At 34.7% G+C, this 12,907-nt stretch overlaps 1 protein-coding gene across 2 annotated transcripts in view; it reads left to right on the top strand.

Annotated features, from left to right (window-relative positions):
* TBK1 (TANK binding kinase 1) overlaps positions 1 to 12,907 on the top strand; it is a 44,048-nt gene that overhangs the window by 25,034 nt on the left and 6,107 nt on the right. For both annotated transcript variants that reach the window (XM_086400200.1, XM_086400201.1), the window contains 10 exons: positions 1,388 to 1,584; positions 2,446 to 2,504; positions 2,901 to 2,992; positions 4,480 to 4,581; positions 5,857 to 5,935; positions 10,028 to 10,149; positions 10,248 to 10,324; positions 10,925 to 10,964; positions 11,766 to 11,867; positions 11,996 to 12,092. In XM_086400200.1, the coding sequence (XP_086256326.1) occupies positions 1,388 to 1,584; positions 2,446 to 2,504; positions 2,901 to 2,992; positions 4,480 to 4,581; positions 5,857 to 5,935; positions 10,028 to 10,149; positions 10,248 to 10,324; positions 10,925 to 10,964; positions 11,766 to 11,867; positions 11,996 to 12,092 (967 nt within the window). The remainder of the gene's footprint in view (positions 1 to 1,387; positions 1,585 to 2,445; positions 2,505 to 2,900; positions 2,993 to 4,479; positions 4,582 to 5,856; positions 5,936 to 10,027; positions 10,150 to 10,247; positions 10,325 to 10,924; positions 10,965 to 11,765; positions 11,868 to 11,995; positions 12,093 to 12,907) is intronic.

Here is a 12,907-nt window from a genome sequence, read left to right as displayed (position 1 = left end):
CACTAACTAACATTACAATATTATAAACATTGAAAATAATGTAAATAGAATGAATAAAATAATATTAATATAACATTAGGTTCAGTTCAGTTCAATTGCTCAGTCGTGTCCGACTCTTTGCAACCCCATGAATTGCAGCACGCCAGGCCTCCCTGTCCATCACCAACTCCCAGAGTTTACCCAACTTCATGTCCATTGAGTCGGTGATGCCATCCAGCCATCTCATCCTCTATCATCCCCTTCTCCTCCTGCCTTCAATCTTTTGCAGCATCAGGGTCTTTTCAAATGAGTCAGCTCTTCGCATCAGGTGGCCAGAGTATTGGAGTTTCAGCTTCAGCATCAGTCCTTCCAATGAACACCTAGGACTGATCTTCTTAGGATGGACTGGTTGGATCTCCTTGCAGTCCAAGGGGCTCTCAAGAGTCTTCTCCAACACCACAGTTCAGAAGCATCAGTTCTTTGGCACTCAGCTTTCTTTATAGTCCAACTCTCACATCCATACATGACTACTGGAAAAACCATAGCCTTGACCAGGTAGACTTTTGTTGGCAAAGTAATGTCTCTGCTTTTTAATATGCTGTCTAAAATATATTTAATCATCATCTATATTTTGGTGCTTAATAGCCTGAATAGAAATGTACCATAGTTAGGTGTTGGCCACTATTTCATTGTAAGAGTATATGTGTACATAGAAAGCCCACCTGAGCCCGAGCCAAAAATCACAGCAGAGGCTTTTTGGCAGAGAAAAATCACAACAGTGCTGCTGGAATGTTGGTTTGTTTCTTTTTTTCATGGATCTTTTTAGGGAGAATCTACCTTTTCCCCCAAAACATCATTTTGAAAATACCTGATTTTATTAGCTTATTTAACACATATTATATACTCATGTTGTAAGTGATGTTCTCAATTCCTTATATATTTGTCATGTAGTCCTCACAACAGTTCTGTGAGGTGAGGACTGTTACTCCCATTCTGTGGATAAAGAAACACAGCACAGAAAAGTTAAGTAGTTTAAGGTAGTAAGTAAGTGGTAAGCAAGCAAACTGAAATTTGAGCCCAGCTGTTCTGACTCCAGTCAGTAACCTCAAACTGTCTTCTGTATTGGCTCCCATTTATGAAATACTAAGACTCCTGTGAATTGCACATATCCAATATAGGTGTCCAGACATAAAAATGTCTTGGAATTGACTGCCATACCGATAGACCATGTGGAATTTTCAGTTTAGTAGACTTTATAGTGTCCACATCAACAAAGCAGCATTTCTGTGGACTGGTCACAATCTAAAGTTTTACTGAGAAATGGATGTCGTGGCACTGGTTTTAAAAAAAAGATTTTACCTCTCATTTTATCCCAATTATGTTGTCCTTTTCGATTTTTCTCACACAGTGCTACTGTATTTCATGAACTAGTATATAAACAAACCAAAATTATTTCTTCAAATCAAGAGCTTATATATGAAGGACGACGTTTAGTTCTAGAACCTGGAAGACTGGCACAGCATTTCCCTAAAACTTCTGAGGAAAACCCTATCTTTGTAGTAAGCCGGGAACCTCTGAGTACCATAGGATTGATATATGAAAAAAGTAAGTTGGGATTTTTCTTGTTGTTCTTACTAGCCATTAAAAAACAACGACGAACTGGGAATTCCCTGGTGGTCCAGTGGTTACAGCTCCACACTTTCACTGCTGAGGGCCTGGGTTCTGTCTCTGGTTGGGGAAATAAGATCCCACAAGACACACAGCGCAGCCCAAGGGAAAAAAAACTATAAAAATGATTGTCATCTTCATAAAGTTGATTAATGATGACATTAATGTGGAACTTTTATAAATATTAAAATTTGTAAGTTAATCAAATGAGTAGTAGTACAATTTAAAATCCTCATAGATAACAAGATTTGACAGTAAATATTTTGTTTATAAAATGGTAAAATACTTTGTCATACATGTTTTACTGTAGCTCTCTGCTTTTAATATTTTACTAACCCTCAGAATAACCTTTTGTATCATAAATTTCAACAAATGTTTATTGTTTTCAGGGTGAATAGGACCCTTTGCCAGGCTTTGGAATCTAAGAATAATTAGATCTATATTTTGGAATCTTTTAAATTATTAATTCTGATGGTGAAAAAAAATTACCTGAAATTTTACATTTGTATTTAGATCTTTGGGATTTGATTTAGATTTAAAGAAAAGCATTGAATTTGTTATGTTGGAATATATTTAAGAAAAAGAGGTGAAACTCCTTAGAAATAGTTCAGGTAGTAATTTGTTAAAGAATGAGCATGTTTGTTTTTAAACCAGGGAAAGAACATTAAAGAGTTTTTAACACTAATGTTTAATTTAAAGGTAATTTAGAGGTTAATGTTTGATTTGGAGGTTGATGTATAAAGGTTAAAATAATGCATTTTTTATTTCTGATTTTAACTATTTTATTTCATATTTCAGTTTCCCTCCCTAAAGTACATCCACGTTATGATTTAGATGGGGATGCCAGCATGGCTAAGGTTAGTATTTAATTAAATTACTATCTAAACATCTGAATTAAAATTATCAATAATGGAAGCAATAAAAAGTGTATCTTTATATACACCTGTATAGCTTAGGAAATTATTCATTTAGATTGTTATCCATTACAAATTGTCTCATGTTCTCTCTTCTTTATATCTTTTCTTGAACACATAAGAAAATGTTCTTCATTGAGACAATGCATGTTTACCATTATTATATTAAGGATGAAATGTTTATTGCAGTTATATCTGTCCTTAGCTTTTAGGAACTAGTAGCTTTATCCTGTTTTTAATGATAAAAATAGGAATGTTTGAAAAATTTTATGTGAAAGTTTTTCTTACCCTATACCACAATTTAGCACCAAATATTGACACTTTGTATCTCTTCATTAGGCAATGACAGGAGTTGTGTGTTATGCCTGTAGAATTGCCAGTACCTTGCTGCTTTATCAGGAATTAGTGAGAAAGGGGATACGATGGTTGATGTAAGTAATGGATTGAAATTTGAAAATTGATCTTCACATAGACCTCACTAAATAACTGATCATCTCTTCATGGGTACTTTACCTCTTCAGACTAGGTAGGGTCACGTGCATGATTTTTACTATAGTACATTTGTTTCACATTTAGTTTACAAAATATTTAGCAGCTTTTTTTTCCTTTAATTTTATTCCTACAAAATATAAGACAGGACAAATAGTATCTGAATTTTAAAATTTTTAAAAATTAAATTTTAAATTTTAAAACAGATCAGGAGAAAATGGGACTTCCCCAGTGGTCCAGTAGTTAGGACTCATGCTTTCACTGCCATGGTCCCATGACCCTAAGAAATGTTTTGTGGATAAGTATATATGTCCTCAGAGAAGTGGAGAATGAATGGTCTCTCTTAAAAACCATGCCTTTAGTTCTATACAACGTCATTTGAAGCTTTTGGATTTTATAGACACATAATGATGGACTCGTGTGCTCCTGGGCTTTAATGCTTGTGACAGTTTGTGTATACCCACCTCACACCTGTCCTTCCCTTCTCACAAAAACATACAGGAAGCGTTTCATCATTCTTGGTCTGCTGTTTTTTTCTAAGAAGAAAAAAGTATAAGCCTCTTTTTTTTTTCTGTCACCTTTATGTTAAACCTGTCATTTATGCTTCAAATATTTTTTATGTGTTCACATACCCAACTTGTAAACCTGTGCTTTTCTCTTTCTATTAAGAAGCCTGTTTATTTTTACTAAACGGTTTCTGGGAAAATCTAAATGTTGACTTCATTCAGTATCATAGCATTGTTACTAACAGCTCTTGTTTTCTCTTGCTCTTTTCTGTCCAAGTCACAGCTCTATGAACCTTTTATTTTTTTACTTATTAGTTTTTAGTTCAATAAGTTATAAGAAAATAGTTTTTCATGTAGACCACTGTTGGCATATTTTTTCAAATAATAACTCTTTTAGGCTTCATGGGCCACAAGTTTTCTTTGTTTTCATTTTGTTTTTACAAACTTTAAAAATATAAATACTCTTTTTAGCAAAAACAGGCATCAGGCCTTAGTTTGCTGACTTGATATAGATCAGAAGCTCTTCAGTTATATACTGTCTCATTATGTGTTTCCTTAGAGATCATATTTATTGATTTAAAGTATAAATCAGACAGTAGTCTACTATGAACAGTAAAAATTAATTCTGGTGGTATAAAATATAATGTTGTTCAGCTTATTTGTGTGGTTGAAGATTAATTTTTATTCCTTAATGTAATTTGAATGCCTTAGATTTCCAAATTATTGACCTGGTAATGGTTTGTGCCCTGGATAAGTGTTACAGAGATGCTTTCAGTAATAAAAAGGTAATTGGCTTTCATAATATATCAAGACTATTAAGAAGTTTGTGTGAACAGAAGGTAGTACATCAGTGTAATTAGTGAAAGACAACAGCAAATAAATAATTCCTTAGATAGACTAATAAGAATATTATTATTTTTTAGAGAATTAGTTAAAGATGACTATAATGAAACTGTTCACAAAAAGACAGAAGTTGTGATCACATTGGATTTCTGCATCAGAAACATTGAAAAAACTGTGAAAGTGTGAGTAGATTGCCATCTTACTGATAATAGTTAAAATGTTAACTATTATTCCATTTCTGTTTAATTTGTTTAGTTATTGTTAACATGATATAGCATGCCATGCAAGTCTTTCTGTTAAGGGACAACCTTAGATTAAGTCATTTCCTCACAAGGGCAGAAATATCCAGTTGTCTCAGTAAGAAATGATACCATCTCTTTGGTAGCATTTTCTCCTTCCCTTTGAAAAGGAAAAGGAATCTGAATTAGAAACATTTCAATTTTTTACCTGCTAAACATACAACTCTGCATAGGAAATATAAAACCTGTAATCAAAGAAAGTAGGAAGTTATTCTAAAACTGTATTTTGAAAGTAGTTTTAGAATTTGGGGATTATTCTTCAATTTATTCTTCACTTCAGTCGCTCAGTCAACCCTTTGCAACCCCATAGACTGCAGCATGCCAGGCCTCCTTGTCCATCACCAACTCCCAGAACTTGCTCAGACTCATGTCCATCGAGGCGGTGATGCCATCCAACCATCTCATCCTCTTGTCCCCTTCTTCTCCTGCCTTCAGTTTTTCCCATTATCAGGGTCTTTACCAATAAGTCAGTTCTTTACATCAGGTGACCAAAGTATTGGAGCTTCAGCTTCAGCATCAGTCCCTCCAATGAATATTCAGGACTGATTTCCTTTAGAATTGATCGGTTTGATCCCCTTGCAGTCCAAGGGACTCTCAAGAGTCTTCTCCAACACCACAGTTCAAAAGCATATTCTTCAGCGCTATATTAATAAGTTTATTCTTACTTATATTAGTATTTAATTGACTCTTACTTATTATTCTTTAGTTTACTCTTACTTACTGTTACTTTGTTTACTCTTACTTACTATTGTTTAATTTACTCTTACTTATTCCTGAGAATGCCTTTTGAAACACAGTGATATTTTAAACTGCCCTGTTCCTAGGCTCTACTACTTGTACTGTGTAGAAAAAATAATAACTGAACCTGTATATACTGCTGACCTCCATTAAATCAGAAATCTAGTATTTTGACTATCCTGGCATAAGACTGAAGTAAAGTTGTCTTTTATAGTTTATCTCTTAGTCTGAACATTTATAAATACAAATATATAAAATTGCATTTTTATAGAGACATCATGTTTTCTTGAAATTGTTGATTGTAGGCTTTGCATTCAATATTCTATTCTTAAATCGTTATGATAATAGGTCAAATATAATTTATGAAACATCTTTTAAAATCTATGCCCATTTAATTTTTCTGTACTTGTTTTTGTACAGATATGAAAAGTTGATGAAGATCAACCTAGAAGCAGCAGAGTTAGGTGAAATTTCAGACATACACACCAAGCTGTTGAGAGTAAGTGTTTACAAAGTTATGACAATTGTAGGTTCATAGTCTATTCCTTTGATGACAATATTAAAAATGAACTTTCCTAGAGAGATGATGTACCTAAAGATCTCAGGAGAAATAGTAGCCTTTTCCTACTGTAAAAAACTATTCATAATTATTTAAATACCCTTTACTGCCGTGAAGTTCTTCATGACATTTCCAAATGCCTTCTTTGCTTTAAGCCCATTTCTGTCTCTCTCTTCTCTTCTCTTCTCTCCCTTTCTGTCTTTAGAATTCAGAGTGCTTTTGCGTTGCTTTTGTGGAAGTTAAAGCAAGTTCATAAATGTAATTTGACATGCAGAATGTATAAACTTGTTTAGAAATAGATGCAAGTTAGGAAAATACCCAATCTTTTCTAAAATAAAAAGTAAGGAAAGAAAGATTTGAGTTTCTCAAGGCAATAATTTGTTTCTATAACTGAAAAAGAAATTAGGACAAAATCTCTGCTGAAAAATGCAGTAGCATTTCAAGTAATCTCTGGATCTCTTACTAAAATGTGTGGTGGAAGAGCATGAAATTAGGTATTGTGAAATGACTCCTAATCCCAGATAGTCCCTGTTTACCCAGTGATTCCTGCCTGGCTACGTAATTAAGCAAGGCCTTCAATTCTGTGCATTCTTGCTTTTTTCTTCTTTAAAATGGGTAGTTTCGTACTCTGCCTACCTCACAGGTTATTGTACCAATTAAATGAGATAAATAAAAATGCTGTATATACTCCTGCATGCTTTTAGTATTTTAAGTATTCTGTCATGAAATGGATGTTAGAAATTTTAGAACTTGCTGTTATACTCCTTTTCTCTTTCCAAGCTTAGGCTGATTTTTAGTTATTTCTTTTCCTCAGTTTTAGATCTGAAATAATGGTTTTCAAAATATGAGCCATGAACAATTAGTAGTTGTAAAGTTTAATGGCGTTGCAACCAGCAATGTTTTAAAAATGAAATAGAGTAGAAAATGTCACAATGCATCACATATAAGGATATTACTAGTCCATGAAACTTTCTGTTCAGTTTTACTGTTTACGCTTTAATGATACTGGGTTAAAACAAAGTGAATTTCTTTCTATAGGTCATGACCAAAAACGTTTGGAAAATGTTTCTATAGAATAGACATGAAAAGTCAGAGAAACGGGAAATAGTTTTCCCCAGTATCTGTCCATATTAAAATACAGGCAGTCATATTGTTGTAAACGTTTTCTATTATTTTTTCTGCCTTTGTTTTGGAGCTTGACTTACCAGCTCATAGACCTCACGGCACTTTCAAGTGCCGCTGTCATTTCAGCACTTTGAATTGAAATTGCATGTTTTCTTTCATGGAGTCCAAAATGTTTCTCATTTTTATGACATTTTTGTGAGGATTTAGATTTCGTAGGAGAAACAAAGCATGGATGGTTAAAATATTCATGGAGTCTTACAAAGTCAGGGCTTTAACTTCAGGCCATTTGTTTTTCACTAGATTTCAGTGTTTTTCCTCATACATGTTGAGTTGTTGTGGCTCCTTCCCTAATGGAGACCTCAAAATTTTTTCCCACCATAAAAGTAAGATATATAAGTTAGAAAAGGTTATGTATATACATACCAATCAAAAATGATTATTAAAAGTTCTGTTCAGTTACTCTGATTCAGTTACTCTGATTCTCAGAGTAATTCTTGAAATAGCAGCCTCACCTCACATGAGAACTTGTTAGAAATGCACATTTTGGGGCCCCACCTGTTGAATCAGAAACTGATGGTAGGGCCCAGCAGTCAGTGTTGCAAGCTCTCCAAATGATTCTGATGGTGCTAAAATTTTGTCAATCACTGTTTGGTTGTCTTTTTATATATATTATTAAATGATTTTTTTCCCTATGTATATACAGTTTTTTTTATTTTTTGTATGACATTATAGTAAAGGCATTTTCCAGGTGTTTTTTTGTTGGTAATAGTACTTTTTACTGTTTTTGACTGTACTTCAGCATGTGGGATCTTAGTTCCCCAACCAGGGATCAGACCCACACAAACTGCATTGGAAGCACAGAGTCTTAACTGCTGGACTGCCCGGAAGTCCCACTACTTTTTAAATAGACATTTAATAATATTACAGCCAATTGATTTATTATTAGTTTTATTTATTACCCCCCTAATGTTGGTCCTTCAGGTTGCTTGCTATTTCACACACTTTTGTGCTGTAAAAAAAAACTTTGTCCATAAACTATTTTCCATATTTTAGAACTATAAGGTAACACATTCTTAACATTAGTGTTAAGAAAGATATAAAGCATGAAAAGCAAGATATGAGTTTGGCTATATAAGAATTTAAAATCTTTTTTTTTCCTTTGGTCTGCTCCACTTGGCTTGTGGGTTCTTAGTTCCCTGACCAGGGATTGAACCCTGGCCACTGGCAGTGAAAGCATGGAGTCCTAATTACTGGACTGCCATGGAATTCCCAAGATCCCTATATGTTAAATGAAAAAAAAAATGTTAAAAAACAAATAGATTGAGAAAATGAGATAAAGAGGCTTTTTCTGTTGTTGTTTTTTTTTTTAAATAAACACAGCTCATAGAAATGCATAAAGTGAAGTTAGTCATGTCTGACTCTTTGTGAACCTGTGGACTATAGCCTAGCAGGTTCCTCCATCCATGGGATTTTCCAGGCAAGAATACTGGAGTAGGTTGCCATTTCCTTCTCCAGGGGATCTTCCCAACCCAGGGATTGAACCTGGGTCTCCCGCATTGCAGGCAGACTCTTTACCGACTGAGCCACCAGGGAATTTTTTCCCTAACAAATGCATAAGGAAAACATTAAATCTGCAGTAAATAGACATAGAACATTTATAAATGATTTAAAAATGAGTAGATCTAAGTGAAACTCTTGGGGTAAAAAGTTCAACCCTGATAGTAATAGAAAATTGCCTATTAGGATAACAGTAAGATACCATTTTGTCTTTCAAATTAACAAGGCTTTAAAAATTATCCCTTCTCTCCAACCTTACCTCAGTCTTTTCCTGTCTCTTTTCACTCTGTGTTCATTTATTTCTCTGCCCATTTAAACAAATGAGCACACACATAACTCTGGGCCAGACCTGTTCCAGGCAGCAGAATAGCCACGATGACCAAAATCCCTGCACTCCTCGAGTTATGGGTGTTTGTGAAATATTCAGTTCTTACTCCCTGTCCTGAACTGGCTTAAGGCTTTATCTCCTTTTCCTTGCTGTGAGTGATGTTATGGGCTGGCTTGTGCCGTCTAAAATGATACACCGGGAATTCTCTGGCAGTTCAGTGGTTAGGACTCCATGCTTTCACTGATGAGAGTTACGGGTTCAATCCCTGGTGCCGTAACTAAGATCCCACAAAGCATGCAGCACAGTAAGCAAGCAGGCAAATAAGTAAAACTGTATAATGCCAGTGCTAACAGAGTAGGGTGAAAAGGGCACGTTTGTTTGTTGCTAGTAGCTGCCTAAACCATCACTTAAAACTTCGAAAAACAATAATATGTATCAGGACATTTAAAATATTCAAATATATTTATCCTTTAAGTCTAACCATCTTTTCTTTGTAAGTTATACTCAGATCTTTGGTAGATAAGTGATAAATTTATTAAGCTTAAAATGAACAGGGTCTTAGATGAAGTTTCTTTGCATTTTTTGTTTTTATGAGGACTTCCTTTTTTTAATCTCTAAACAATTTTGCATACCTACATTTATACCTGGGGTTATGCTAATAGTTCTCCTGTTTGATTTTCATGAGATAGAGTACTAACCATACTTTGTAACTAAAGAAACAGAAGCTTAACTGAATGATTACAAGTATTTTGTGTGTGTTTTTGAAAAAGAATATTTGATGTAAGCAGTGTTTATAAAATGTATTCATACTCATGTTTAATTACATATTGTCATATGATAATTATCATTATCATACTGAATACTACCTAAGAAACTGTCCTTGCATTTAAAGGTAAAAATAATTATTCTGACTTTGAGGTAATCTACAAAAGAAATACTATTCAGACATTCAGCTCATTGGCATTGTGATTTTCGTATCTGATTTTTGGTAATCTGGATCTAAACACTTTGGTTTTATTTAGCTTTCCAGTTCTCAGGGAACAATAGAAACCAGTCTCCAGGATATTGAAAGCAAATTGTCTCCAGGTGGATTGCTTGCCGATACATGGACCCATCAAGAAGGCACTCATCCCAAAGATAGACAGTAGGTTATAAGTGCATTGGTAGTTTCTGCTCTTATTATTAAATGTTCTTTTTCACATAGACTCAATTAATTTATTTGGATTTTTCTTCCTAAAACAGTGTAGAAAAGCTACAGGTCCTGTTAAATTGCATCACAGAGATTTACTATCAGTTCAAAAAAGACAAAGCAGAACGTAGTAAGTAAAATTTCCCATTTGTTACTCTAATGAGTCAGTCCTACTGGTTGTAATTCAGTTGAATTATTTGCTATATGTAATAAAGATGTCTACATAAAGTGATTTATTTCAGAGACTTGATTTCTGTAAGGCAAGAGGTTGAATGTATTAAAAATTCAACCTTTTGAGTATTTCAAGTCAGGGATCATGGTCTCTAAAACCTCTAGTGGCAATGCATGTAAAAGAAAGGAATGAGATTTGCCAATAGAGACTGAGGGGAAGTAGAGAGGAGCCCCTCGCCAACCCTGCCCCCATCAGAAGGGGAGAGCCAGTACTCAGATTCACCTAATTGTTTTTCCAGTCTTCCTAGATCTCAAGAGAAGCTAGAAATAGACTTTACTAGAAATATCCTGATTTTTAAATGTTGACAATTAATTTTTTTTAATGTTAGCAGTATATAGACCAAATAAAAAAATTTGTGGGTTATATCTACCCATGGGTCACAAATTTGTAACAGCTGCTTTAAACTCTTAGGCTTTTTGAAGTAATAATCTCAGAAAACAGTTGCATGTGATTTTATGATTCTACATTTATAAAAGTAATATATATTTTTATTTTTAGGACTAGCTTATAATGAAGAACAAATCCACAAATTTGATAAGTAAGTGTCCAGATTATGGTTTTTTAATTATATTTATTTGTTTTAATTGATGATTGCTTTACAGTATTGGTTTGATTTCTGCCATACATCAGCATGAATTAGCCATAGGTGTACATATGTCTCCTCCCTCTTAAACCTCCCTCCCACCTCCCGTCTCCCACCTTTTCCCACCCCTCTAGGTTGTGACAGCCTCAGTTTGAGTTCCCTGAATCATAGCAAATTTCCATTGGCTATCTGTTTTATGTGTTAGTTTATATGCTTCCATGCTACTCTCTCCATTCATCTCACCCTCTCCTTCCTCTCAGATTATGTTTAATAATTATTTTTGGTTATATTGTTAATGAGATTCTTCTTAAAGTTGTGATTAATCACAATAAAAAATACATCTTGATATTGGCTTTATATAGAACTGTTACTGAATGTGCACATATTTGAGGCCTACTCACCTGGCTCCCTGGTTCAGAGGTTACAGAGATAGGAGAATAAGGGGGACAGTCTTCTTCCGCCTCCTGGGCTCTGATTACAGAAGGACAGATAATAGAGAACATAGGTGAGGGCACACCTAACCACCTCTAACCTCATTCAGTAAATAGATTTTGACTGTTCTCCCCTATGAACCTTCTTTTTCTTCTCTTGCTGCTAAAATGTCTGTCTTAGAAACCTTAGGCGCTTTCTACTGTAAATATCCTAAACCCACAACAGTCGTTACAGGAAATAAATTTCATATATTTTAAGACTCTTTAATATTGGAAATAGAGACAGTGACATTGCTTTAAGCCCCTGATCATTTCTAAATTACAGGCAAAAACTGTATTATCATGCAACAAAAGCTATGACCCACTTTACGGATGAATGTGTTAAAAAGTATGAGGCTTTCTTGGATAAGTCAGAAGAATGGATGAGGTAAGTAAACTTTTTGGGGGGCGATTAGTGGTTGACTGCACAATATACAATCTAATCTATATTACACATTTTAAGTAAGGGTAATATTTCCTTAGACTGCTTATTAATCGATTCTTTTTGGTTTTCAGAAAGATGCTTCACCTTAGGAAACAGTTATTATCCCTAACTAATCAGTGTTTTGATATTGAAGAAGAAGTATCAAAGTATCAAGAATATACTAATGAGGTATAGCTTCAAAATTATCTAGAAAAAAAGCCTTTTTCCTATTAGGGAAAATTAAAATTCTTCTCAGTTTAAATCTGATAATGATTAAAAAGAGAGAAATAGGATATAATATGCCTGTATTCAGCTCCACTTGCTCATTTGTGATATGTATTTTTTTAATGTACATAGTATAACATTTACCATTTAAATCATTTTTAAAGATATTTATTTATTTATTTAGTCTTCCCTGGTGGCTCAGACAGGAAAGAATCTGCTTGCAATGCAGGAGACCCAGGTTCTGTCCCTCAGTCAGGAGGCTCCCCTGGAGAAGGGCATGGGCAGCCCGCTCCAGTATTCTTGCCTGGAGACTCCCATGGACAGAGGAGCCCGGCAGTACAGTCCATGGGGTGGCAGAGAGTTGGACACGACTGAGCAGCTGGCGCGCCTGTTTGTGTGCCTGTGTCTCGTCTCCGTTGTCGCAGGGGCTCTTCCGTTGTGGTGAACACACTCTCTAGTTCTGGCACTCGGGTTCTCCAGTTGTGGTGCAGACTCTAGAGTGAGCGGGCTCAGTAGCTATGGTTGCTCCACAGCAGGTGGGATTATTAGTTCCCCAACCAGAAATCAATCCCATGTCCCCTGCACTGCACAATGGATTGTTAACCAGTGGACCACCAGGGGAGTCCATGTGATACATATTTGGAGCCAAGTTTCAAGAACTTAGATGTTTTTAATTATAAAACATCTAATCATTTTTTATCATCTAAAATTTTTTTAAAAAGAGTTTTAGTTTAAGTATTATTGATAGTTTTGAAATTACAGCATAAAGTTATAATAGG

The sequence above is a fragment of the Bos grunniens genome, chromosome 5, assembly GCF_055505025.1.
Source record: "Bos grunniens cultivar Pamir isolate PY7600 chromosome 5, Bosgru_T2T1.0, whole genome shotgun sequence".
Taxonomy (NCBI): domain Eukaryota; kingdom Metazoa; phylum Chordata; class Mammalia; order Artiodactyla; family Bovidae; genus Bos; species Bos grunniens.
Note: the sequence above shows the minus strand (reverse complement) of the source record. Positions and strands in the feature narration are given on the sequence as shown.